We start from the raw sequence: 24,861 nt of genomic DNA, 5'->3' as shown, positions 1-24,861 counted from the left end.
GTGGACGAAATGTTGTATATGTCTCTTTAATTCTGTAGGGTCGCACATGCAGGAGACATTTCGCATTACTCTGACGAGGTCTGCCATCAATATGTTGAATTTGGCATTGTCCGCAATAGCCGAGTTCCGGTGGATCAGGTATTTGGAGGCCATAGGTTTTGTATAGTGGAGGATTCTGGTTTTATTGTTCTTAGTTTCTAGGCAGAGTTCAGTATCTAATACAGGTAATCTATGGTTAGGGTGTTTAGTAGGGTAGTCTATCGTAACTTTAATATTCTGGTGGATGGAGTTAGCTATTTGCTGGATGCTCTCCATAGTCTTAGTTTCTATTTCTATTTCAGGGGTACTCTCTTGTGGGGGTGTCTTTACCACTAAGTTGATATCATCGACATATCGAGAGTACACATTCACGAGTATGGAGTTCTGTGCCAGGCGTTCCTTAAGCCTTCTGTCCCACCATACCATGAAGAGATTGGCCACATCACCGGCGATACTAACACCGATGGCTTCCCCCTCGTCCTGGGCGTATAATTTGTTGTTAAATTTAAAGGTGTGACCTTTTAGGGTGACCTTTATACTAGCTCCTAGTGCATGTGCGATCATTTTCTTTACCTGGTGGATATTGGGGGTCCGTATGGCTCTGGTCCATCCACTCCATCTCTCTATCGGGGTCTTCCTAGCCATAGAGGTAATTGTGGGTGGTCTACCTCTTAGACGTCTACTAGGGCAGAAATCTCTAAGGTCGTATCTATCTAGATATACATCGTCATATGTCAATCTAAGTAGGAGGCCCAGTTCTTCTGTGTTGACTTTTTGGAACTCTACTTCGCTCTCGTTGATCATCTCCACGCACTTTTCCACTGCAAAATTCACGTCGATAGATGGGTATAGTGATACCACATCCATGCTACCCACTATACACCCTGTCAGGTTGCAAGTGTTGTTGCAGTCGTTGATCCTGCTGAGGAGATCTTCCGTGCTGTCACAGACATCAGGTGACATCTGGATTATGGGGCGTATGATCATTGAGAGGAAGTAGGAAATCCTGTAGTTACTAGCGACATTCTCTCCACAGACTGGTCTTGTTGGTGGTCCCACTACAGGATTAGTTGTTACTTTGTGGTCCTTACGGAGCCCATACAGCGTCGGGATATCATTGTTCCAGGCTTGGAAGTTGTTGGCTGTGCGCTTCTGGGGTCTAAGAACAATTGTCCACATCATCATGTGGGCATTGAGGACTTTTTCTCTTTCCTCATGCGCCTGTAAGGTTGTTACCTTCGTATTGGCGATGTGAGGTTGCATTGCCTGGATATAGTTCGGCAGGCTGTCTATTGACATTCTGCCGGACTTAACTGTGGGAAGGCATACCACTTCTCCATTTTTCGTGCGCTGCATGAGCTTGTGTAGGCCACTTGCGGGTATATTCCCAAGTTGTTGGGCCTCTGTCTTATTCTGTCTCTGTCTCTTAGTGTATAATTCTAAAATCTGTCTAAGTTTTGTCCTAGCTATAGTGAACTGTGCTTCCATGTGGTCATGAGTATGTTTAGGGATGCAGACTCTTTTGTTAAAGGGTAATGTTGTCGGGTATACCCGGCTCATATCATAAGTTTTGTCATGTATGTTGAAGAATTGAGTGTCAAGGAGGTTAGTATTCCTGTTGTTGGCCCCTCTGGGGTTGTCTTCTTCGTAACTACTACTACTATTACTGCCGTTATTGCTACTCCCATTCATCCTGTTATTCCTACCACTACTATTGTTACTGTCACTACCACCACCACCACCATCGCTATTGTTACCACCCATCTAGTGTTTTCTGTTTTAGGTCTACTGACTCCCTGTCCAAGAATTCTGTTGCATTCAGCTTTATTCTCCCTCTTGACCCCCATGGCCTTACCTTTGTCTGTGTTCTTGTGCCTATGGTTATCTGTGTCTGTGTGTCCGTTCTCCCTGTTATTGTTGTTGTTGTATTCGATTTTTTCTCTGTTATTGTTTTTGTTTCTATTGCTTGTCCTCATGTGTTCGTTTTTGCTGTTGTTGTTGTTCATGGGGTTGCAGTTGTTTTTGTTGCTACGGCTGTTGTTGTTGCTGCAGTCTCTATTGTTTGTGTTGTTGCTGCTGCTGTGGTTATTGTTGCTATTGTTGTTGTCGTGATTGTTTTCATCCATGTTGTTGTTGCTGCGGTTATCGTTGGTATTGTTGTTGTTGTGATTGTCGTCATTCATGTTGTTGCTGCGGTTATTGTTGTTGTTGTCATTCGTGTTGTTGCTGCGGTTATTGTTGTTGTTGTCACTCGTGTTGTTGCTGTTGTTGTTGTTGTTCATGTTTAAATTCCAACGTATTTTTGTGAACGACCTTTCGACTTCGGAGAGGCATTGGATGGGGTTAACCTTGTGATATATCGCATATTTCGGTGGTAGTTGAAGTAGCGATTTTTCATCTGGGTCTGTTGTTATTCCCCCATAGATGTTGGCTTCGTTGTCTCTGTTGAACTCTGCTGGTAGAGGGACCTCTGCCATAACAATTCCGTTTATTGTTTCTGGGTATCCCTCTTTCTCTTCTTTTGCGAGTTTGTATTGCTGTTCACTTTTTAACCACGAGATTTTCTTTCTAAAGTGTATATTGCACTGGCGTATAATATATGTATTCTCTGCGTGTATTATATTCATAAGTGTAGTTCTCTCTGTTCGTGTGGTGATGCCTCTAATTTCTTTTAATAGAATGCGTCTACGCTTATTTTGTTGGCCGAGTTCCTTATATATTTTGTTCTTAATGTTCGCCATTAGCGTCCGTTTTAGCCTTTCGGCTTGACCCTTGGTGAGTTCTAGTTTTTCTACGCTGGATGTGACCCTGTGGGTGTATAATTTGGAGGAGACACATAGTTTAACAAAATGAAGCCGTTGAGTCGTCACGGTTTTCCGTAGGCAACTGCATACAGTGTCTTTCAGTATCTTGCTAGCCTGGCTAAGGCTTGCGTTGTTCCGTTTACATATTTGTTTTGCAAGATATATATATATATATATATATATATATATATATATATATATATATATATATATATATGTAAGTATTTGTGTATATACATACATATATATATACTCTTTTATACTCTTTTACTTGTTTCAGTCATTTGACTGCGGCCATGCTGGAGCACCGCCTTTAGTCGAATCAAATCGACCCCAGGACTTATTCTTTTGTAAGCCTAGTACTTATTCTATCGGTCACTTTTTGCCGAACCGCTAAGTTACGGGGACCTAAGCACACCAGCATCGGTTGTCAAGCGATGTTGATGGGGACAAACACCGATACACAACATATACACACATACATATATATATATACGACGGGCTTCTTTCAGTTTCCGTCTACCAAATCCACTCACAAGGCTTTGGTCGGCCCGAGGCTATAGTAGAAGACACTTGCCCAAGGTGCCACGATTGAGCATGGACGTGTGTTTAAAAGCTGTCCCTACATCTTTCGGTCTTATACTCGACAGCTCGTTATTCTCACCTCTAAAGATGTATAACTAAAAGATTTGTATGTTTACCACCTAAATAAATGTTGTTTGAGTTGTTTAGTCTGGAGTTCAGCGTTCCGTCTATTTCTTTAATTATAGTAGAAAGTCAGGTATACAATCTAAAGATGTATAACCCACTTTCTACTAAAGTGGTGACCCCCGACGAAGAAAAAACGCAGCATGAACTACGGATTACCAACTTATAACTGGTGAACCTCGACTAAAGAACAAATACGGCCATGGAGACTGACTCATTACCAACATCTCCAAACATAGTCAACACGACTCAACAAGCGCGGTTTTTATTCTCGTCTCTGTTAGAGTGGATTTTTTCCACTCACGAAAAACAGACAGGATTTACGGCCTGCTTTTTATGTTTGTATATGTCGCATTTCACACTCTCACATTACACATACATCTTTTATGCCACACAATAACTCTTGTTGTTCAATTCGCACGGTCGTTCTTTCATCTTGGGTTAAGAAAATTTTTCTTCGAGGTTTTCGCTAATGGTCGTACAGAAATTGTGTCTGTCGATCGTTCTGTAAAAGCGTACCTCTTCAAACACTCATCACCAAACAGCCTTTTCGCCACCAGCGTCGTGCGCCAACCAAGATTACCACCGTGACGACAACAATTATTACTATCAATTACAAGCTTTCCCCCCGACGTCGCCAAGTTTCAACTGAATCATTACCACTGTCAACATCATTACCACCACACATACAGAATACAGCTAGAGCAGTTCCTGCGCCGACGTCTTCATCAATGTACTCTATCTCGGTGTTTTGGGATTTTTCGCAGTCTATACTACAAACACTTTCACTTGTTCTGTGTTTTTTTTTTCACACACACACTTGTGCACTCATACATTTTCTTTCCTTTCAGGGAAAACAAACTCTCAGACTTTTACATCGCGTGATTCCAGTTTCCTGGACAGTTGTCATCACGGTTGTTTTGTCATTGTCATTTCATTTATACATTGCATGTTCTGTGTTTTTTCTCACACACACACTTGTGCACTCATACATTTTTTTTCCTTTCAGGGAAAACAAACTCTCAGACTTTTACATCGCGTGATTCCAGTTTCCTGGACAGTTGTCATCACGGTTGTTTTGTCATTGTCATTTCATTTATACGTTGCATGCATGTATTTCACAAGTGTACATTTCATTTCTTTGAATTTTCTTTGTGTGTGTTTGTACCACATCTTGTGGGTGGTTTTTCAGTGGCCATCCTGCCTCAGGCGTCCTAACAGATTTTATTTATCGTGCGTTTCCGCTCTGGCGAGGGAGCTCTGTAGTAACGTCTGCGCATGCGTAGTCTTACGCATGCGTAAAATTAAACAAGCAAGCGTTTCCCGCTCAATTCATTCTCTTTCTCGCTGGCCAGCGATTGAGCATGGACGTGTGTTTAAAAGCTGTCCCTACATCTTTCGGTCTTATACTCGACAGCTCGTTATTCTCACCTCTAAAGATATATAACTAAAAGATTTGTATGTTTACCACCTAAATAAATGTTGTTTGAGTTGTTTAGTCTGGAGTTCAGCGTTCCGTCTATTTCTTTAATTTTATAGTAGAAAGTCAGGTATACAATCTAAAGATGTATAACCCACTTTCTACTAAATATATATATATATATATATATATATATATATATATATATATATATATATATATATATATATATATATATATATATATATATATATATATACATATATATATATATATTGGAAGGTTTGGAGGTGATGTACAGGAATTATATATTAGAAAAAATAATAATCAGGTACTCAGATGTCTGGATGGTTGTATATTTACAGATTTTTATTCATATGTCACATGTTTTATAAATTAGCACTTTCACCTAGTCTTGTAGGTTTATCAAATTTTTTTGATAACATTTGAGTACCTGATTATTATTTTTTCTAATATATATATATACATACATATATACATATATATATATATATATATATATATATATATATATATATATATATATATGTAGATATGGATAATAATAATAAATGGAGCAAAACGCATGTCAATAAAAGTTCCTTTAATTCCTACACATGTTTCAAAATAAATGAGAGCGCTTTCATAAAGAAGAAAGAGCTGTTGGGGTTCCTCATATATTTCTCTTCAGGGAGTTCATAATAAAACATATAATTGCAAGACAAAAACGAAATGATGAGGTAACTTACGAGCAGAGATGTTACATGGTCAGTGACCGTTAGAAGGTTTGTTTACATAGAGATATAAAGGGGTCAATGATATTATTCCATGGGCTTTAGGAATAAGAACGCTTGTTTACATAGAGATATAAAGGGAGGGGGTTGTAAACGTGATGCTAAAGGTTAAACTCAGAGAGTTATTTGTCGTTCTGTTAAATTTGAAAGAGCTAATTGCTGAGTCAAAAAAGGAGGAAGGGAGGGAATTAAGGTAGTACATCATATAAGGGAAACTAATAACAGCATATTTATATGTAGCGAAGAAAGTGAATAAAAATAAAAATAAATGAAACATCGTAGTCTAGTGAAGGTTTGTATACGTCTGTGCGTGTGCGCAAATACATGTTTACAAATATGTGTGTGCACGCACACACACAAATATATATATATATATTATATATATATATATATATATATATATATATATATATATACATATGTATGCATACACATACACACACATACACCCACATACATACATACACACACATACACAAACCTTCACATATACATATGTACACATACGCATACCTATACATACATTCCCGTATATATACATACATGTACATACACACACATACATACATATGTATACATGTATATACATACACACATATACATGTATATATATATATATATATATATATATATATATATATATATATATATATATATGTATATATATATATATATATATATATATATATATATATATATATATATACAAGTATGTATATATACAGGTATATGTATATGAATGTGCACCTACACCATCATCTACAGAACCACACATTAGACACACACACACAGCCACACATTCACACTTCAAAGTCACCAACCCCTATACACATGTACGCACTGAAGCACTCTCACATCTAACTACTTTTGTCTAGCCAGTCACCATGACTGACCGCTAACTTCATAAGCTTTTTATTCCCTCTCTGTTTTTTTCCTCATTTTCCTTTCTGTTCAGGAGAATAGGCTCAAAAAGGAAAAGACTTTCTCACCTTCCCAAGCATCAAACTAATACACCTGCTTGTTGTTTATACTCCTATCTGTCTTTTTTGTTTTTTTGTAAATTTCAAGTATGTGTATATGTGTGTATATATATATATATATATATATATATATATATATATATATATATATATATATATATATATATATATATATATATATGTATATATATATATATATGTATGTGTGTGTGTAATGAATAATGAATAGTGTGTATATGAATAATGTGTATATAATGAATAATGGAACTGCAACTACAATATCTTTATATATCTTATTTCAACTTTCATTCTCTTATTTCCCTCTATTTTCCCCATCTCCTCTTTTTCCACAAAAATTTGAACTCAAATATTTTCTCACACCATCTCTGATGAAGGGATATCCACAATATCCCAGAAACAACTGTAAGACTATTCCATCATAAATGTCCTGAAAACTCATCACAGCCTTGGATTTGTTCTCATTCTGTCTTATAAATATATGCATGCTCATACAAGACCCACATTAGATTCCTCACTCATACCATTATCAACCAAGAGTTTAACTACGGTCTATCTATAGCACTTACTTAGTGTTACCCGACACTCTTTGGGTCTTCTAGTTACGGGGATGTAAACACACCAGCATCGGTTGTCAAGCAATGTTGGGGGGACAAACATAGACACAAACATATACACACACATACATATATATACATATACATATATACGACAGGCTTCTTTCAGTTTCCATCTACCAAATCCACTCACAAGGCTTTGGTCAGCTCGAGGCTATAGTAGAAGAAACTTGCCCAATGTGCCACGCAGTGGGACTGAAACCAGAACCATGTGGCTGGTAAGCAAGCTACTTACCACACTATTATTAATTTAATGTATAAATTGTCTATAAAATTTTATAGCATGCTGACTACTTGATAAAAATCTTTAACGCGATTGTTCTTCTTATATACTATTATGAATCAATAAATATATATACAGTTCTATATTTAAGAGATGAGGAATTATGTACATTATTTACATTTGATGGATATTTGTCCTCATCTTGTTTGTTGTTAACACAACGTTTCGGCTGATATACCCTCCAAGCCTTCACCAGGTATCTTGCAGAAATTTTGAACCTTGGTTCTCATTCCAAGTGTATTATTCGGTTACTATTATTATTATTATTATTATTATTATTATTATTATTATTTTATGTTTGACTTTTGTTTTGCATTTGTACAAGTTGGATCCAAGTCTCACCCAGAGACCTCAAGAGACAACAAGTTAGAAGTTCATGTAGGTGTTATGCCTAGGGTACCATATATTTGGATTTGTACAGTTTTGTTCAAGTGAATGTTTAAGAAACCATAAGAAAATTATGTTTGCTTTAAAATTTGAGATCACATAGACAGTATTTTACGTAGGATATGGGCAGTTCCCATGAGCACTATCTTTTGGACTTCAGCCATTTTGGGGTTTCCTGGTATCTGAGCTAGGTAGTAATCAGCCCGTTTCGCTGTCATTCCCAGGGCACCTATGACAATAGGTATTGTTTTCGTCTTCAGATTCCACATTTTGCTAATTTCTATTTCAAGATCTTTATATTTGCTCAGTTTTTGGTAGGTCTTGACAGATACGTTTATATCAATTGGGACAGTCATATCAATGAGGAGGCATGATTTTTGTCTGAAGTCTTTCAGTATGATGTCTGGCCTATTTGCGTCTATCTTTCTGTCAGTTTGAATGGTGAAGTTCCAGAGGAGTGCAATGTGATCATTTTCAAGTACTGGGGGTGGTTTGTGTTCCCACCAGTTTTTATCATGGGGCAAGTCCAGGTTTTTGCATATTACCCAGTGAATATATTGTGCAGCTCTATCATGCCTGTTGAGATACTCTGTAGGCGCAAGCAGACTGCACATGGAGACAACATGATCGATGGTCTCATTTTGTTGTTGGCATATACGACATAATGGGGAGCTGCCGTTCTTTAATATGTTGGCCTGGTAGTTCTTTGTAGGTAGGCATTGATCTTGGGCTGCTATGATAAACCCCTCTGTTTCTGATTTCAATCCAGAGGCCATTAACCATTGGTGGGTAAGGGCTTTGTCAATATCTGCATTATTCGCTCTCTTTGGGTATTTGCCATTGAGAGGTTTTCCATGCCATTTTTCAGTCATAATAGCTAAGGCAGCAATTTTAGCACGGGTTTTCAAGCGCTTAGCTTTTTCTGTAGGTGTTTCTAGTTCGTCTAATTCTTGAATTTGTTGCAATTGGAATTCACTTAGATATTCCTTTGCCTGTTTTGTTACTGAGTAAGATGCTTTCTTGCTTTCATATTTTAAGACAAGTTTTAGCATCCAGTCCTCAGAGTTTTTCATATAGGTGTCTAGGCCAATTGTGGCTACCTTCATTGATAATGCCAGCTGTAGTAGTCCTCGACCTCCCTCTTTTCTTGGCAGATAAAGACGTTCTATATCTGCCTTAGGGTGGTGCATTCTATGCATTGTCAACAGTTTTCGTATTTTTCTGTCAACATTACATATTTCAGTAATTGACCAGTTAACGATGTTGAAACTGTAAGTCACGACTGGTATGGCTAGAGCATTGATCGCTTCGATCCTGTTTCTCGCGTTCAGCTCTGTCTTCAGTATTGCTCTCACCCTGCGATAACATTCTCTTCTGATCCTTTCCCTCATCACTGAGTGCTTGATATTGTCCCCTTCAATTACCCCTAGGTATTTGTAGCTCTCCGCTGGTTCTAACTCTTTTATGACATTTTGCTGGTCAAGGTTCACATTAGATGTATTTGTCATTTTTCCTTTGATAAAGATAGCTTTTGCACATTTATCAAGGCCAAATTGCATCCTGATGTCATCACTGAATTGTTTAACAATCGCTAGTAGGCCTTTGAGTTGTTGGTCATTTTTTGCAAAGAGCTTTAAATCATCCATGTAAATGAGATGATTTATATTTTTATCAAATATTTTATAACCATACTGTGCATCATTGAGCAATTTTGAGAGCGGTATTAGGGTATTATTATTATTATTATTATTATTATTATTATTATTATTCAGGTCACTGCTTGGAATTGAACTCGGAATCATGGGGTTAAGTGCGAATGGCATATGGTGTAGTGGTGAAGAGCACGGGCCACTAATCCCAAGATTCCGAGTTCAATTCCAGGCAGTGACCAGAATAATAATAATAAAAATAATAATAATAATAATAATAATAATAATAATAATAATAATAATAATAATAATAATAATAATAATAGTAGGAATCAATGAACTAGATAGGATACAACACACACAAATGAAAGAGAAAATAAAGAAAGAATACTATAGATGAGTTAGATCAATACTAAAAACAGAGCTCGATGCTAAAAACAAGATAATAGGTATTAACACTTTAGTCGTCCCAGTTATAAGTTACAGCTACAGTATCCTTAACTGGACACTAAACAAACTATCTAAAATAGACCGGAAAACAAGAAAAATAATGACAAGATCTAGGATGCACCACCCAAAATCTGACAGAGAAAGGCTATATATACAACGTACAGAAGGTGGTAGGGGTCTTATACAGCTGGAAAACTATTATAAAATAGCCACCATAGGACTGCAAAAATACCTATTTCAGAACCAAGGAAAACTAATCAAATAACCACAAAACACGAGCAAAACAAAAACTGTTTTCAGTATTTAAGGAAGCTGACAAATACAAACACTAAATCATACTACCTAATAAATACGAAGAAGAAGAAGAAGAAGAAGAAGAAGAAGAAGAAGAAGAAGAAGAAGAAGAAGAAGAAGAAGAAGAAGAAGAAGAAGAAGAAGAAGAAGAAGAAGAAGAAGAAGAAGAAGAAGAAGAAGAAGAAGAAGAAGAAGAAGGAGAAGAAGAAACAACAAAAGCTATAAAACAAATGAAATCCAAACTAAAACTAGAACAGCAACGGACCATGATTTTATAATGGTAAGAAAAGCCCCTATTTGGTAAATACTGGGCTAAACTAAATGCAAAAGAAATAGACAGAGAAAAATCCCAGCAATGGTTGAGAAGCTCAGGACTCAAAGCAGAGACTGAAGGATTTTTAATTGCTGCACCAACCAAAGCCTCCCTACCAGAAATTACCAAAAACATATAATGAAAAGAAACATAACAAGTAACTGCAGAATATGTGGTGATGGACAAGAAACAATAAATCATATTATCCCTGGTTGCCCAGTCCTGGCTAAGAAGGAATATATTCACAGACACGACAGAGCTGGGACCTATATACACTGGAAGCTATGCCAACACTATGGAATAACAACAGAAGAAAGATGGTATAAACACACGCCAGAAAAGGTCACAGAAAACGAGAAAGCAACCATACTCTGGGATATGCCAATACACACAGATAGAGAAATTAAGGTCAATAGACCAGATATAGTTGTCAAAGATCATAAAGGAAAAAAAATACTTTCTAATTGATGTATCAATACCAGCAGATGACAACGTTTCCCTAAAAGAAATGAAGAAACTTTCAAAATACAAAGACCTGGAAATAGAGGTAACTCGAATGTGGAATCTAAAAACAGAAACAATACCTATCATAGTAGGTGCCTTAGGTATAATAAAAAAATATTCAGACAAATACATAACAAAAACATCAGGACTTACAAATATATATAACATACAGAAAATTGCACTACTGGGCACTGCACACATCCTACGCAAAACACTTTCAATACAGTAACCATAAGAGCATCACAGCAAACCACTGCACATACCCAAGGCACACAGAGCTGCACTCGGTAGTGAAGTGAAAGCACGTTATAAAAATAAAACTACTGAATAATAATAATAATAATAATAATAATAATAATAATAATAATAATTATCATAATAATAACAACATCGAAAAATACCTAAGGAATGAGATCCCAGGTTCGAAATTTCCCAAGACACCTGATGAAGGCTGGAGGGTATATCAGCCGAAACGTTGTGTTAACAACAAGCAAGATGAGGACAAATATCCAACAAATGTAAACAATGTGAAGAATGTAAATAATGTAAATATATATCATCATCATCATCATCATTGTTTAACGTCCGCTTTCCATGCTAGCATGGGTTGGACGATTTGACTGAGGACTGGTGCAACCGGATGGCTACACCAGGCTCCAATCTAATTTGGCAGAGTTTCTACAGCTGGATGCCCTTCCTAACGCCAACCACTCAGAGAGTGTAGTGGGTGCTTATATATATATATGAGTAATTGGACAGATGTATGTGTGTAGTATGAATGCTCACTTTGGTTCATTACTAAAAGTCTTGCTAGAAATGGCAACTGAAAACTGTGATGTTGAGGCTGCCAATCAGAGGAAGCTACCAGTGGTTTCTTCTTGCTTTGTAATTTTTACTTTAATCTATTTATCAGTGTGTGTGTATGTATATGCTTCTATGTGTGTATGTATGTTTGTATATATGAATATATATATTTCTGTATATATGTATGTATATATATTTATAAATGTATATATCCCTGCATGTTGGTGGTGGCATGGCAGGACCCATTCCTGTAGAGAATGGTGTCAAGCAGGGTGACATCCTTGCTCCAACCCTCTTTTCTTTGTACTTTGCTTCTGCTTTTACTCATGCTTTTGCTAAGGTTAGCTCTCTGGGAATTTATGTCAGATATCGATCTTCTGGCCGCCTCTTTAATCTTCGCCAATTTGCTGCCAATTCAGACGTTCTCCAGTCTATTATTCGTGACCTCCTTTATGCAGATGACTGTGACTTAGTCACTCATACAGTGGATGACATGCAAATACTCATGAATTGCATTTCTGCTTCTTGCAAGGCATTTGGACTTGGCATTAGCCTGGACAAGACTGTTGTAATGTTCCAACCTGCACCAGGAAATCCATATGTGAAACCAGCTATCTTGGTTGAAGGAACAATTCTGAAGGTAGTAGACAAGTTTGTCTACCTGGGCAGCACACTCAGCCGTTCTTGCTCCCTGGACGAGGAAATATCTTTCAGGGTGCAAAGAGCAACTAATTCCTTCTGGTCTCTTCAGTCTCGTGTCTGGTCCCAGCATGGCATCGCAAATCAAACGAAAGTTACTGTGTACCGTGCATGTGTACTGACATCACTCCTCTACTCATGTGAGACATGGACTCTGTACAAACGTCAGGTAAGGGTCCTTGAACGCTTTCATCAGAGATGTCTCAGGCACATTCTCAATGTTGGCTGGACCTCAAGGATTCCAGACACACAGATCCTGAGGACAGCTGATATCTTGAGTATTGAGGCGATGGTGCACAAGCACCGGTTATGTTGGACTGGACACCTTATTAGAGTGAAGGATAGCAGGATTCCTAAGCAGATGCTATATGGAGAACTTGTAAATGGAAGGAGACTCCAACAGAAACCAAGGCTGTGATTTAAGGACTGCGTCGAGTTCTCATGAAAGGCCTGTGATATGCAGGACACTGACTGGAAGAACAATGCCTGTCATTGCCACAGATGGAGGAAGCAGATTAGGAGGGGATCAACACTTTTGAGAGAGCACATATCCAGCATGAAGAACTTAAGCTTGTCAAGAGCAGGGCTCATTAGCCACCAACGGGGCTGCAAATGCAAAATATAAGTTAGTCCTAGAGTGCACAATGTTCCTGAAAGTCAGCAATGGTCTTCCTCAGTCATGAGTGGACGGCCATCATATGTATATATCTATGTATAGATATGTGTAAATATATGCTGTATATATGAATGCTTATATGTATGTATGTATGTATGTATGTATGTATGTATGTATGTATGTATGTATGTATACACACAGAATCTAAATGTCATATTTTCTATATTTTTATTTCAGCCAAGAAATGGTTGTTGAAAATTATTTCTCCTGAAGAACATGGACGAAATTTCTCCGTAGAAATAATCCAAGACACGTTATCGTCTTTCACTAGATATTTGAGATGGGACTATTTCTCTACATATGGAGATAGCTATATTAAGTATTTTAATCTAAAGACTTATGAAGATGAAGAAATTACAAATATAAATCTCCATTTTCATGATAAATCTCTGAGAATCAATGAAGTAAATATGTTTTCTTAACCTACTTTAACCTTTTAGCATTTAAAACGACCATATCATATCCAACCCCAATATTCTCCCTGTTTTATGTTCAAACCAGCCATATCTGACCTCTCACACCTACCCTACAATCTCGTTCTAACAATAAACCATCACATCATCGAAATCTTGAAGCTATGAAATAAAACATGATTATTTCAAACCAATGTGAATCAATAAGCATTACATTTGACCGAGAAACCTGAATGTTAGAGAGAAAACATGTAGAGATGTTAGGGAGTCAGGCTACATGTTTTATGGAAGTGAATTTCATACTTCAAAATGACTGGGTTCACACTTTCCGTGGGGTCAACTTTACTTCATGTTCTCTTCTGAAACATACTTATAACGAGGGATAGCCCTGGACCTGACCCTTCCCCACCACCATCCTCACTACACAACCCACTCTTTCACCTTTCAACCCTGTCTCCTTTTTTCTCAACCTTGTTAATCCACTGCCACCACCATGGTGATGGCAGTGGTGATGATGATGTTGCTGATCATAATGATGATATTTGTGGTAGTGTTACATTTTGCAGTGACAAGCAGTGGGAGCAGTGTATAATTGCTGACCATTCTCTACATCTGCAGGACTAACTCCATATCCATATTGTCAGTGGAGAATGCTGAGTCACTCTCTTAATTAATAACCCGTTGATGGATATATCTGGTTTGGAGAAAAGGCAAGCAGTAGAATCACTTTATCAAACTTGTGAGATATAAATATTATTGATCGATTGATCTCTTGATTGATTGATTGATTGACTTGCGATAAGGTTTGAAGGAAAATGGAATTTAATGTTTCTCCCCCCCCGCTTCCACTTCCACCAAAGCTCATTGACACAAACAGAAAGTGCTAAGGACAAACGACACGAACCCCTTGACCAGGAACTGAGGCAACTCACAACCAGAGCTCAAACAGCTGAGTTATCTTAACGATGTTTCAAATCTATCATTTCAGATAAGTCTGATCCGCAATTACTCAGAGTATAAATTCAAAAGAAATGAAGACAGCAACACTCACAATTCCTCAGTGACAGGATTCTCTCGAACAACAAAAGGTATGTGGTGTGTCTGAACTTGTCTCGTTCAACCCTTTTCTTACCCTATTTCTGTTGAAATACTCTGTCTTTATTGCAATTAGTTTTGAAAATAAGGAAGAATTTAGTAAAATAGCTTTGCCATTATCAAGCTAGTGTTTGGGACAAAAATTAACATGAAATTTTGATGGAAGGTTTTAATTGAGTTCACTTTAAACAGGAAATTTGTATGATAGAACGAAGGATCTGCTGTGTAACTAATGTTTTCCTTGAAACCACTGACTGCACAACATCAACATATCAGAGGGTGAACATAGGATGGAAATTTTCTGCTGTCACCCTTTACCAGATTCTTGGAATCTATGGCTGAATGACAGGATCCTGTGTTCATATAATATAGCTTCTCATTTGGCTTCCTAGACAGTCTATAGGCACAGGTATCCAACAATTTTCTCCCTCATTCGATCATTCCTCCCAGTTGATGTAATTAATGATTAAAAAGGTTAATCATCACATGAAAGAGGAATCGTCTTCTCAAATCAGTAATAATGTTCACGTGTTTTAGAGAGATTTTTGTTAATTTCTAATAATAAGCTTTCCTTTAATTTTCAGAGGAAATAAACTCCAATAAAACAATTGTTCTCAATAAAACAGATAATTATTATTTTTCTTCATATAACATCTTATAATTATTCTTTCTAAACTTTTCCACTTTGCAACCAAAGGGTTTTAAGTTCAATCCCACTTCATGACACGTTTGGCAAGTGTCTTTTCTTCTAGTCCTGGGCCATCCAGCAAAACCAATGCCTTGTGAGTTGATTTGATGGAAACTTTGTAATTATTCTCTGAGTATGATTGGAAGGGTACACACTTAATTTCAAGGGGTGAAAATCTGAGTCCCATTCCGTTATGGTTTGTTCATTATGGATACCAGCTGATGCCTCTCAAACATGATTTTACAATAGGGGGGAGGGGTCTTGATGGGTGTTTTATACATATTTTTTTGTATTTATTATTATTATTATTATTATTATTATTATTATTATTATTATTATTATTATTATTATTACTATTGTTATTATTAGAGAGATTTTTGTTGATTTTTAATTTTCTTTATTTTTTAGAGAAAATTAATTCCAATTCTGATGAAACAATTCTCGTCATGGAAATAGGTAATTATTATTTTTCTTCATATATCATCTCATAATTTGTCTTTGTAAACTTTATCATTTCACAATCACAAGGTTTTGAGTTCAGTCCCATTTCTTGACACCTTTGGCATGTGTCTTGTTCCCTAGTCCTGGGACAGTCAGTAAAACCAATGCTTTGTAATTATTCTCTGGGTATGATTGGAAGGGTACCCTCTTAATTTCAAGGGCTGAAAATATGGGTGTCCCATTCAGTCATGATTGGGTAGGAGTGTCCCTTTTTGGTCAAAGCTTAACTCTGAATTTAATCGACTGTTTAATAACAGCACCAAGAATGTCTGAATTAATTTAACTCGTTTGTGATTATATTTCTAATCAAATACTCTATCTTTGTTTTAATTGATTTTGAAAATAATGGAGAAATTAGTGAAAGATATTTCATGTCTGTCACTTTAATAACTGCATCGAGAATGTCTGGATGAAAGACAGAGAGTTAAGTGGGGCTAACAAACTTAAAATAATAACTTCTCCACACCTAAATATTTATTTAATTAACTCTGAAAATCATATTGAAGATTTTCCAAGTCAAAAGACCAATGTTGTAGTGATTCTGTGATAGAAGAGAAATGAATGATTGAAGAAGGGATTAGAGTTATCTGCCCTTACATTAAAGATTTCTTCACTTCCCTCGAAATGAATATAAACAAGGTTTATACATTTCCTTATTGTACTGTGTCATAGTACAGGAAGTAAAGAGTTCAACTTACAATCAGGAGGGAAAGAGAAATCATTTGTATTAACGATAATCCGTATCAAGAAGAACAGCAACAACTTCAAAACTGAAATTGTTTCAAGAAACTGAATGGTACCTTCATGCAGTAGGGAGAGTGCGTGGGCTAGGGGTTAGGGTGTTGCACTCACAATCACAAGATTGTAGTTTCAATTCCCAGACTGGCTGCTGTGCATTGTGTTCTTGAGCAAAACGCTTTATTTCATCTTGCTCCAGTCCACTCAGCCGTCAATGGGTAACATTGTCACATAGATTGGCATAGAAGGGTGAGAGGGTGGCTCAGGAAAATCACCCAAATGGAGGTCTTTGTCAACCACGTTTAGTATTCAGCGATCGAAATGATGAAGAGTACAACCCTTTCTATGAACCTGAAATTGTTGGGATTGGTTGTTCAAGCATGTTGAAGGTCATCATTGGAGACAGTGTGACGTCTGGTAACAACAAATAAGACTATACTTTACTGAAAAGGTCTTATAACACCAAAACATGTCTAGAGTTGTCTCCATGCCTACCAACAATCAGATTCACTTCCTACAGCATGTCTCCAATTTTAATCAATTTCCATCCAGGAATTGTCTCCCTTGATTTTCACAGCTATTATCAAAGTTAATGAATTTCCTTTTCATTACATTAGTAATTTTCAATGATGATAACTTTCTTTCCTTAATTATTATTACATTAATTATATCAGCTGCCATTTAAATATACATAAAATATTGTTTGATTATTTTTATGTTTTTCTTCTTTAGTTATAGGCCTCCTTTCAGTCATCATATTATTGCTGTTAGTCCTTCTTGTCAGGTAATACTCGTATATTGTCAATCTTTACTCTCATTTCATTTCCTTCTTGTAGTTATAGGTGTGTATACGTGTGTATATCTGTGTGCGTATATGTGTTTCTAGTTGTTTGTGTGGGTGTTTGTTTAGAAATTGCAAATAGGACGCTATCAAAGTGTGTGTATATGTATGCATGTGTGTGTGTATGTGAGTGTGTGCTCATATGTATATATGTATGGAGATACATACATATATCTATATATGTGCGTGTGTATGTGCTTGTGTGTATAGAGAGAGAGGGTGAGAGAGACATACATATCTATACTGATGTCTAGGAAAATAGATATCTTTATGTTCATATATGTATGTATGTCTCCCCCCCCTCTCTCTCTCTTACTATATATGAGCGTCTTATTAATACTTTGCATGTGCTATGTCCTCACGCTGTTGCTTTTTACTTGTCTTGCTTCTCCATTTTTGACCGCAGCCACTTGGCTGAAACACATAAATAAATAAATAAATAAATAAATATATATATATATATATATATATATATATATATATATATATATATATATATATATATATATATATATATATATATATATATATACATACATATATATATACACTACTGAACGAATACAAACTATATATGTGTGTATATATATATATATACATACACTACTGAACAAATACAAACTATATATGTGTGTGTGTGTATATATATATATATATATATATATATATATATACATACACAACTGAACGAATACAAACTATATATGTGTGTGTGTGTGTATATATATATATATACTAAATAAACATAATGAGGCCTTAAGCGCATGCAGCCACCGCCTTTTTCATACCTTCAAATTCTACCACAAATCTAAATGCCTAAATAACCACACAGTATATTTCCACAATACCCCGTAGGTAATCCCCAACAACCTTATGAATCTCCATTTTAAATTCTAATCATTATCTAACTTCCCCATTCTTACTTTAGGACCACATTCATTTAATTATATATATGTGTGTATGTTTATACATATATATATGACCATACATATACATGTATATATATATATATATATATGACCATACATATACATGTATATATATATATATATATATATATATATATATATGACCATACATATACATATATATATATATATATATATATATATGACCATACATATACATACGGATACATGTATGTATGAGTATGTGTATGTATATATATATGTATATATATGTGTGTATACATATATAAGCATGCAAACGGGTACATGTGAGTATGTATGAGTATATGTATAGGTATTTTATATAAGTATGGATTTGTATGTCGGTATATGTAAATATATATATGTGTGGGTACGTATGTGTGCATACATATTCACAGATATACATTCTTTCTTTCTTTTCCTAATTATCACTAACCTATCACACATGTCTGTTTATAGCAACTTGACTTATATTTTTCATTCCACCTCCATTTTTACTACCAAAACTAATACCCACTTACACATCACCCTACCCTTACCTTCTCTCTACCTTTTCTATACCCATTCCTTAATGCAGCTCTCTCACACCACCCTTCCAGACAACCATAATTTTCATGCAAGATACTACATTCTCACACTCAGTAAAAAAAACTACAGAGTGTCTGCAACAATTAGGCTTTGGTGGACCTCAAAAGATAAAGTGGCCTACCTGTTCCTCTGACTGAAACCCAATAGGAAACTTGTGGAGTATTCTAATGCCATGCGCTTACAAGAAAGGACACCAATTTAAGAGCAAGGATGACCTATGGCAGGCAATAGTGGATGTATCTTATGGTATGAAATCAGAGGAGATCCAGAAACTAGCATGTTCCATGGACTTGTGCCTTTTCCAACTTATTTGAAACACAGGCTCATGCATCCCTTACTAACCAGCTCATCAATCATTTTTGAATGCTGTTTGTGTGTTTATTTCTATTTCTTCCATGTTTATGACTGTATGTGTTCATTCCAGTGTGTACATCAAACAATTAAGTCGGTATTTTCCTGTTTACACGAGTTTTAATCACACCTCGCTAATAATTTGAAACAGGGAAAGTTTATGTAAATTGGATAAATGGTTGTGGTTTCTGTGTTGTTTTACAGAACTTCACACTTTTAACACACCTCTTGCATATAGCTGTTGCCAACATTCTGTGAAAATTTAGTTGAATTCCAATAATAGTTTTTAAATAAAATTTTTAAAATTTCGCACCGTTGATAATTTGAAAGACAGTGTGGACATACATACATACAAACACACAATCCATACATACATACAAACAAACATACACACATACATACATACATACATACATACATATAGTGAGTTGGTGCATAATTATTGTGGCTTTTTTTCAATGAATTTAATTCAACAAATCAACAACAACAACATGTAACAAAAACATCTTTAAATGATTATTCCAGAGCATATTCATCATCTTCTTCAATTACTGCTTCCCATTCGCTTGGCAGACGGTCAGACCATCATTTAAAGACGTTTTTGTTAAATATTCTTATTGTTTTTGCTAAATAAAATTTGTTGAAAAAAGCCGCAATAATTATGCACCAACCCAATATATGTGTGTGTGTGTGTGTGTTTATATACGTATGTATGTATGTATGTATGTATGTATGTATGTATGTATGTATGTGTGTTTACATATACTTGTACATGTCTATTGCAGGTCTAAGATGCTTGGAAACAACAAAGGCAAAGGTAATATGTCAGAACCTCAAGTCACTTCCTCCTCCATGCAAAAGACCAACTCAATTCATATCAATGCACCTGGACAAGGATTACATTTCCAACAGCAAAACTCTGAAGAACATTATGAATGCTTGAATCTAGATCCAGAAATTTCAGCAGCCATAGAAGATGATAGTGAAACTTATGTCAAGCTAAGATAAAAAAACAGAAACCCACCTCTTCATCCTCTTGATAAACCTGGTATTGAACAACTCTGCATGCAGTCTATCATATACACACACATATAAAATTTCAGTCTTTTATCTTTTTTACTTGTTTTAGCCATTAGACTATGGCCACTGTGAAGAATTTTACGCAAACAAATAGACCCCAGTACTTTTTTCTTTTCTTTTTGAAGCCTGGTACCTATTCTATCAGGCTCTTTTGCTGAACTGCTATGTGATGGAGATACATATGCATGTGTGTGTGCTTCTTCTTTTAGACTTAAGTTTACGGATGAAACATATATATGTATATATATATATAATAATTTTCCCAGAGGATGTAGCAACCGTTACCAATATAGCATAAGAACTTACCTTAGGAGATCATTAATTAGATTCCTTAAGGGTCGTTCTCACAGTTTATATTTATATTATAAGGTTTTTAAACTTTTAAATTTTCATATTCAAAAGAGACAGAGACTTCAAATTCGATATATCGATTTATTCACCGCTCTATGTTAACATTTCTGTGCCAAACTTATACAGTGACTGGTCCATTGGATTTAGACATTTGGCACTTCTTCAGGAGTGGTTACCTTTCGAACAAAACACGAAAAAACACATACATAACTATTATTAGGTCTTTAGGATCTCGTTAGCTTTCGTCTTTGTTATTATAGGAGAGATAACTCCTTAATTTTCTATTTTTATTGCTCTCCTGTGGATTTCCACTAGATTAATTAATTATTTTGTTTATTTCTCTTTACTATACTATATTACCCGTATACATATGCATACATACACTTTACCCGTATACCTATCCATATATACATACACACACACATATACATATGTATACACATATACGTACACACACATACATATATATATATATATATATATATATATATACATATACATATATATATACATATACATACACACATACATACAAATACAACACACATACATATATACATACACATGCACACACACATACATATACAATATACATATATATATATATATACATATATATACATATATATATATATATATATATATATATATATATATATATATATATACACACACACACACACACACACACTTATATGCACTCATCCGTATATGCATAATTGCACATACATAAACATACATGAGACATCATGCTGTACTTCATCACATCTTGAGATCATTTATACCAACGAAATGTACTTCTTATGATATGCGTACATTTCAGAGCATTATTCTTTACTTTATTAATCAATTTATCCTTAGAGAAGAGTATGTGGTATAGTTCCACGGTACAGAGCGAACAATACTTTCTTCCTCTCTCATATGGCATTGATCTAGCTATTATAGACCATTCTAATGAATACTGTTTATTACTTTCCTTAAGACCCCAGATGTATTTGCTAAGACTAGTGCTAGCCATTTTCTTCCTATCTCTAAAGCATGAGAAATGGTTAGAAATTCTACGGCATACCTGTCCTGAAGTGCACCCCAAGTATGTCATGGTATCTGTTTGAGTCTTTACTTTGCATTGATATATTATATTTTTGACTTTCGCATTAGGTCCTTCAAATTTTATTCTCCTAGGGTTTACCTCTTTTACTGTGATTATGCTCTTACTCCTATTATTAATAAATGAACCTCCATTATTATTATTATTACTACTACTATCATTATCACCATTAAGCAAGAACATTATAAATAACTATCTACCCACAATAACCACTAAGTTAAAGTTAGAATTATGGTCTAGTACAGACCAAGTAATTAATTGGTTTAGATCAATTGAGCATAAAGAAGAAACAAAATTTATCCAATTTGATATAGCTAACTTTTATAGATCAATTAACCCAATAGTACTAAACAAGGCAATGTGGTTCTTCCATAAAAAAGCAGGCCTCACTAAAGAAGAATTTAAAGTTATAACAGCAGCAAGGAAATCGTTTATTAGCTTTAAAGATAAGATATGGGTAAGGAAAGATACCCCTGGCGCATTTGATGTTGCCATGGGAAGTTCCGACTCAGCTCAAATAGCTGATATGGTGGGATCATTTATCCTCTATGAATTAAATGATCAATTCCCTAGGGTTAGGGGGGGTTTGTATAGAGACGACTGCCTGTTATATGTTAGGAATTGCTCAAACCAGGAACTACAGAGAATTAAGGGTAGGCTGGCCAGATTTTTCAGCAGAATGGGGATGGGTATAGTTTACGAAGATGATGTCTCAGTAGCAAATTTCCTAGATGTAACATTAGATATGAAGAATAAAACATATAGACCATACCACAAACCCCTAACAAACCTACAGTATATAAGTAAATCAAGTAACCATCCTAGGGCTATAATAGAAAATCTAGTAAAAAATATATCTTTAAGACTCTCCAAACTATCTGCTAACAATAGGGTATTTAATAATGAAGCTAATTTCTATAATGCAGCACTAAATAAGGCAGGATATAAAGAAAGGGTTTCCTATATTGAAAATGGTAGCAAAGAAATTGAAACAACTGACAACAACAATAATAATAAATAATAATAATAATAATAATAATAATATTAATAATAATAATAGGAATAAACACAAAGTAAATAAACTAAATAAACCAAAGTACCCTCATAAAAACAACATAGGTAACTTAAAATTCTTTAAAAACAATATTAATAATCATGAGGATAATAATAAGGATAATAAAATCTGGCTCATAATCCCATTTGGGAGAAATATCAGGAGTAATCTGATAGCTAAATTTAGAGAAGTGATAGGTAGACATTTCCCAAGGAGCTCACACTATGGTAAGATTATCAACACACATATAATCAGATTTGGATTTTCAAATACTAGGAACATAGCACAGATAATAGCAGCACATAACATTAAAATACTTGAGTCTAGGGAAACAGGTAGGAATGAGAATTTGAATAATAATATAAATGGCAGTAATAATAATAATAATAATAATAATAGTGAGAATGATAACAATGATGGTAATAATAATAATAATAATGATAATAATGGTGATAATGATAGTAGTAGTAATAATAATAATAATGGAGGTTCATTTATTAATAATAGGAGTAAGAGCATAATCACAGTAAAAGAGGTAAACCCTAGGAGAATAAAATTTGAAGGACCTAATGCGAAAGTCAAAAATATAATATATCAATGCAAAGTAAAGACTCAAACAGATACCATGACATACTTGGGGTGCACTTCAGGACAGGTATGCCGTAGAATTTCTAACCATTTCTCATGCTTTAGAGATAGGAAGAAAATGGCTAGCACTAGTCTTAGCAAATACATCTGGGGTCTTAAGGAAAGTAATAAACAGTATTCATTAGAATGGTCTATAATAGCTAGATCAATGCCATATGAGAGAGGAAGAAAGTATTGTTCGCTCTGTACCGTGGAACTATACCACATACTCTTCTCTAAGGATAAATTGATTAATAAAGTAAAGAATAATGCTCTGAAATGTACGCATATCATAAGAAGTACATTTCGTTGGTATAAATGATCTCAAGATGTGATGAAGTACAGCATGATGTCTCATGTATGTTTATGTATGTGCAATTATGCATATACGGATGAGTGCATATAAGTGTGTGTGTGTGTGTGTATATATATATATATATATATATGTATATATATATATGTATATGTGTATATGTATGTGTGTGTGCATGTGTATGTATATATGTATGTGTGTTGTCTTTGTATGTATGTGTGTATGTATATGTATATATATATGTATATATATATATATATATATATATATATATATATATATATATATATATATATATATATATATATATGTATGTGTGTGTACGTATATGTGTATACATATGTATATGTGTGTGTGTATGTATATATGGATAGGTATACGGGTAAAGTGTATGTATGCATATGTATACGGGTAATATAGTATAGTAAAGAGAAATAAACAAAATAATTAATTAATCTAGTGGAAATCCACAGGAGAGCAATAAAAATAGAAAATTAAGGAGTTATCTCTCCTATAAAAACAAAGACGAAAGCTAACGAGATCCTAAAGACCTAATAATAGTTATGTATGTGTTTTTTCGTGTTTTGTTCGAAAGGTAACCACTCCTGAAGAAGTGCCAAATGTCTAAATCCAATGGACCAGTCACTGGATAAGTTTGGCACAGAAATGTTAACATAGAGTGGTGAATAAATCGATATATCGAATTTGAAGTCTCTGTCTCTTTTGAATATGAAAATTTAAAAGT

General features: G+C 35.0%; 1 protein-coding gene across 1 annotated transcript in view; it reads left to right on the top strand.

Annotated features, from left to right (window-relative positions):
* The window catches only part of LOC149130973 (uncharacterized), a 61,991-nt gene extending 41,306 nt beyond the window's left edge, over nt 1-20,685 (top strand). The window contains exons 8-12 of the mRNA XM_089342398.1: nt 13,617-13,843; nt 14,841-14,940; nt 16,044-16,091; nt 17,607-17,658; nt 20,369-20,685. Of these exons, the coding sequence (XP_089198524.1) occupies nt 13,617-13,843; nt 14,841-14,940; nt 16,044-16,091; nt 17,607-17,658; nt 20,369-20,591 (650 nt within the window). The 3' untranslated portion in view covers nt 20,592-20,685. The remainder of the gene's footprint in view (nt 1-13,616; nt 13,844-14,840; nt 14,941-16,043; nt 16,092-17,606; nt 17,659-20,368) is intronic.
* Nucleotides 20,686-24,861: the final 4,176 nt, after the last annotated feature.

This window comes from Octopus bimaculoides, chromosome 26 (assembly GCF_046866305.1).
Source record: "Octopus bimaculoides isolate indiv1 chromosome 26, ASM4686630v1, whole genome shotgun sequence".
Lineage (NCBI taxonomy): Eukaryota > Metazoa > Mollusca > Cephalopoda > Octopoda > Octopodidae > Octopus > Octopus bimaculoides.
Note: the sequence above shows the minus strand (reverse complement) of the source record. Positions and strands in the feature narration are given on the sequence as shown.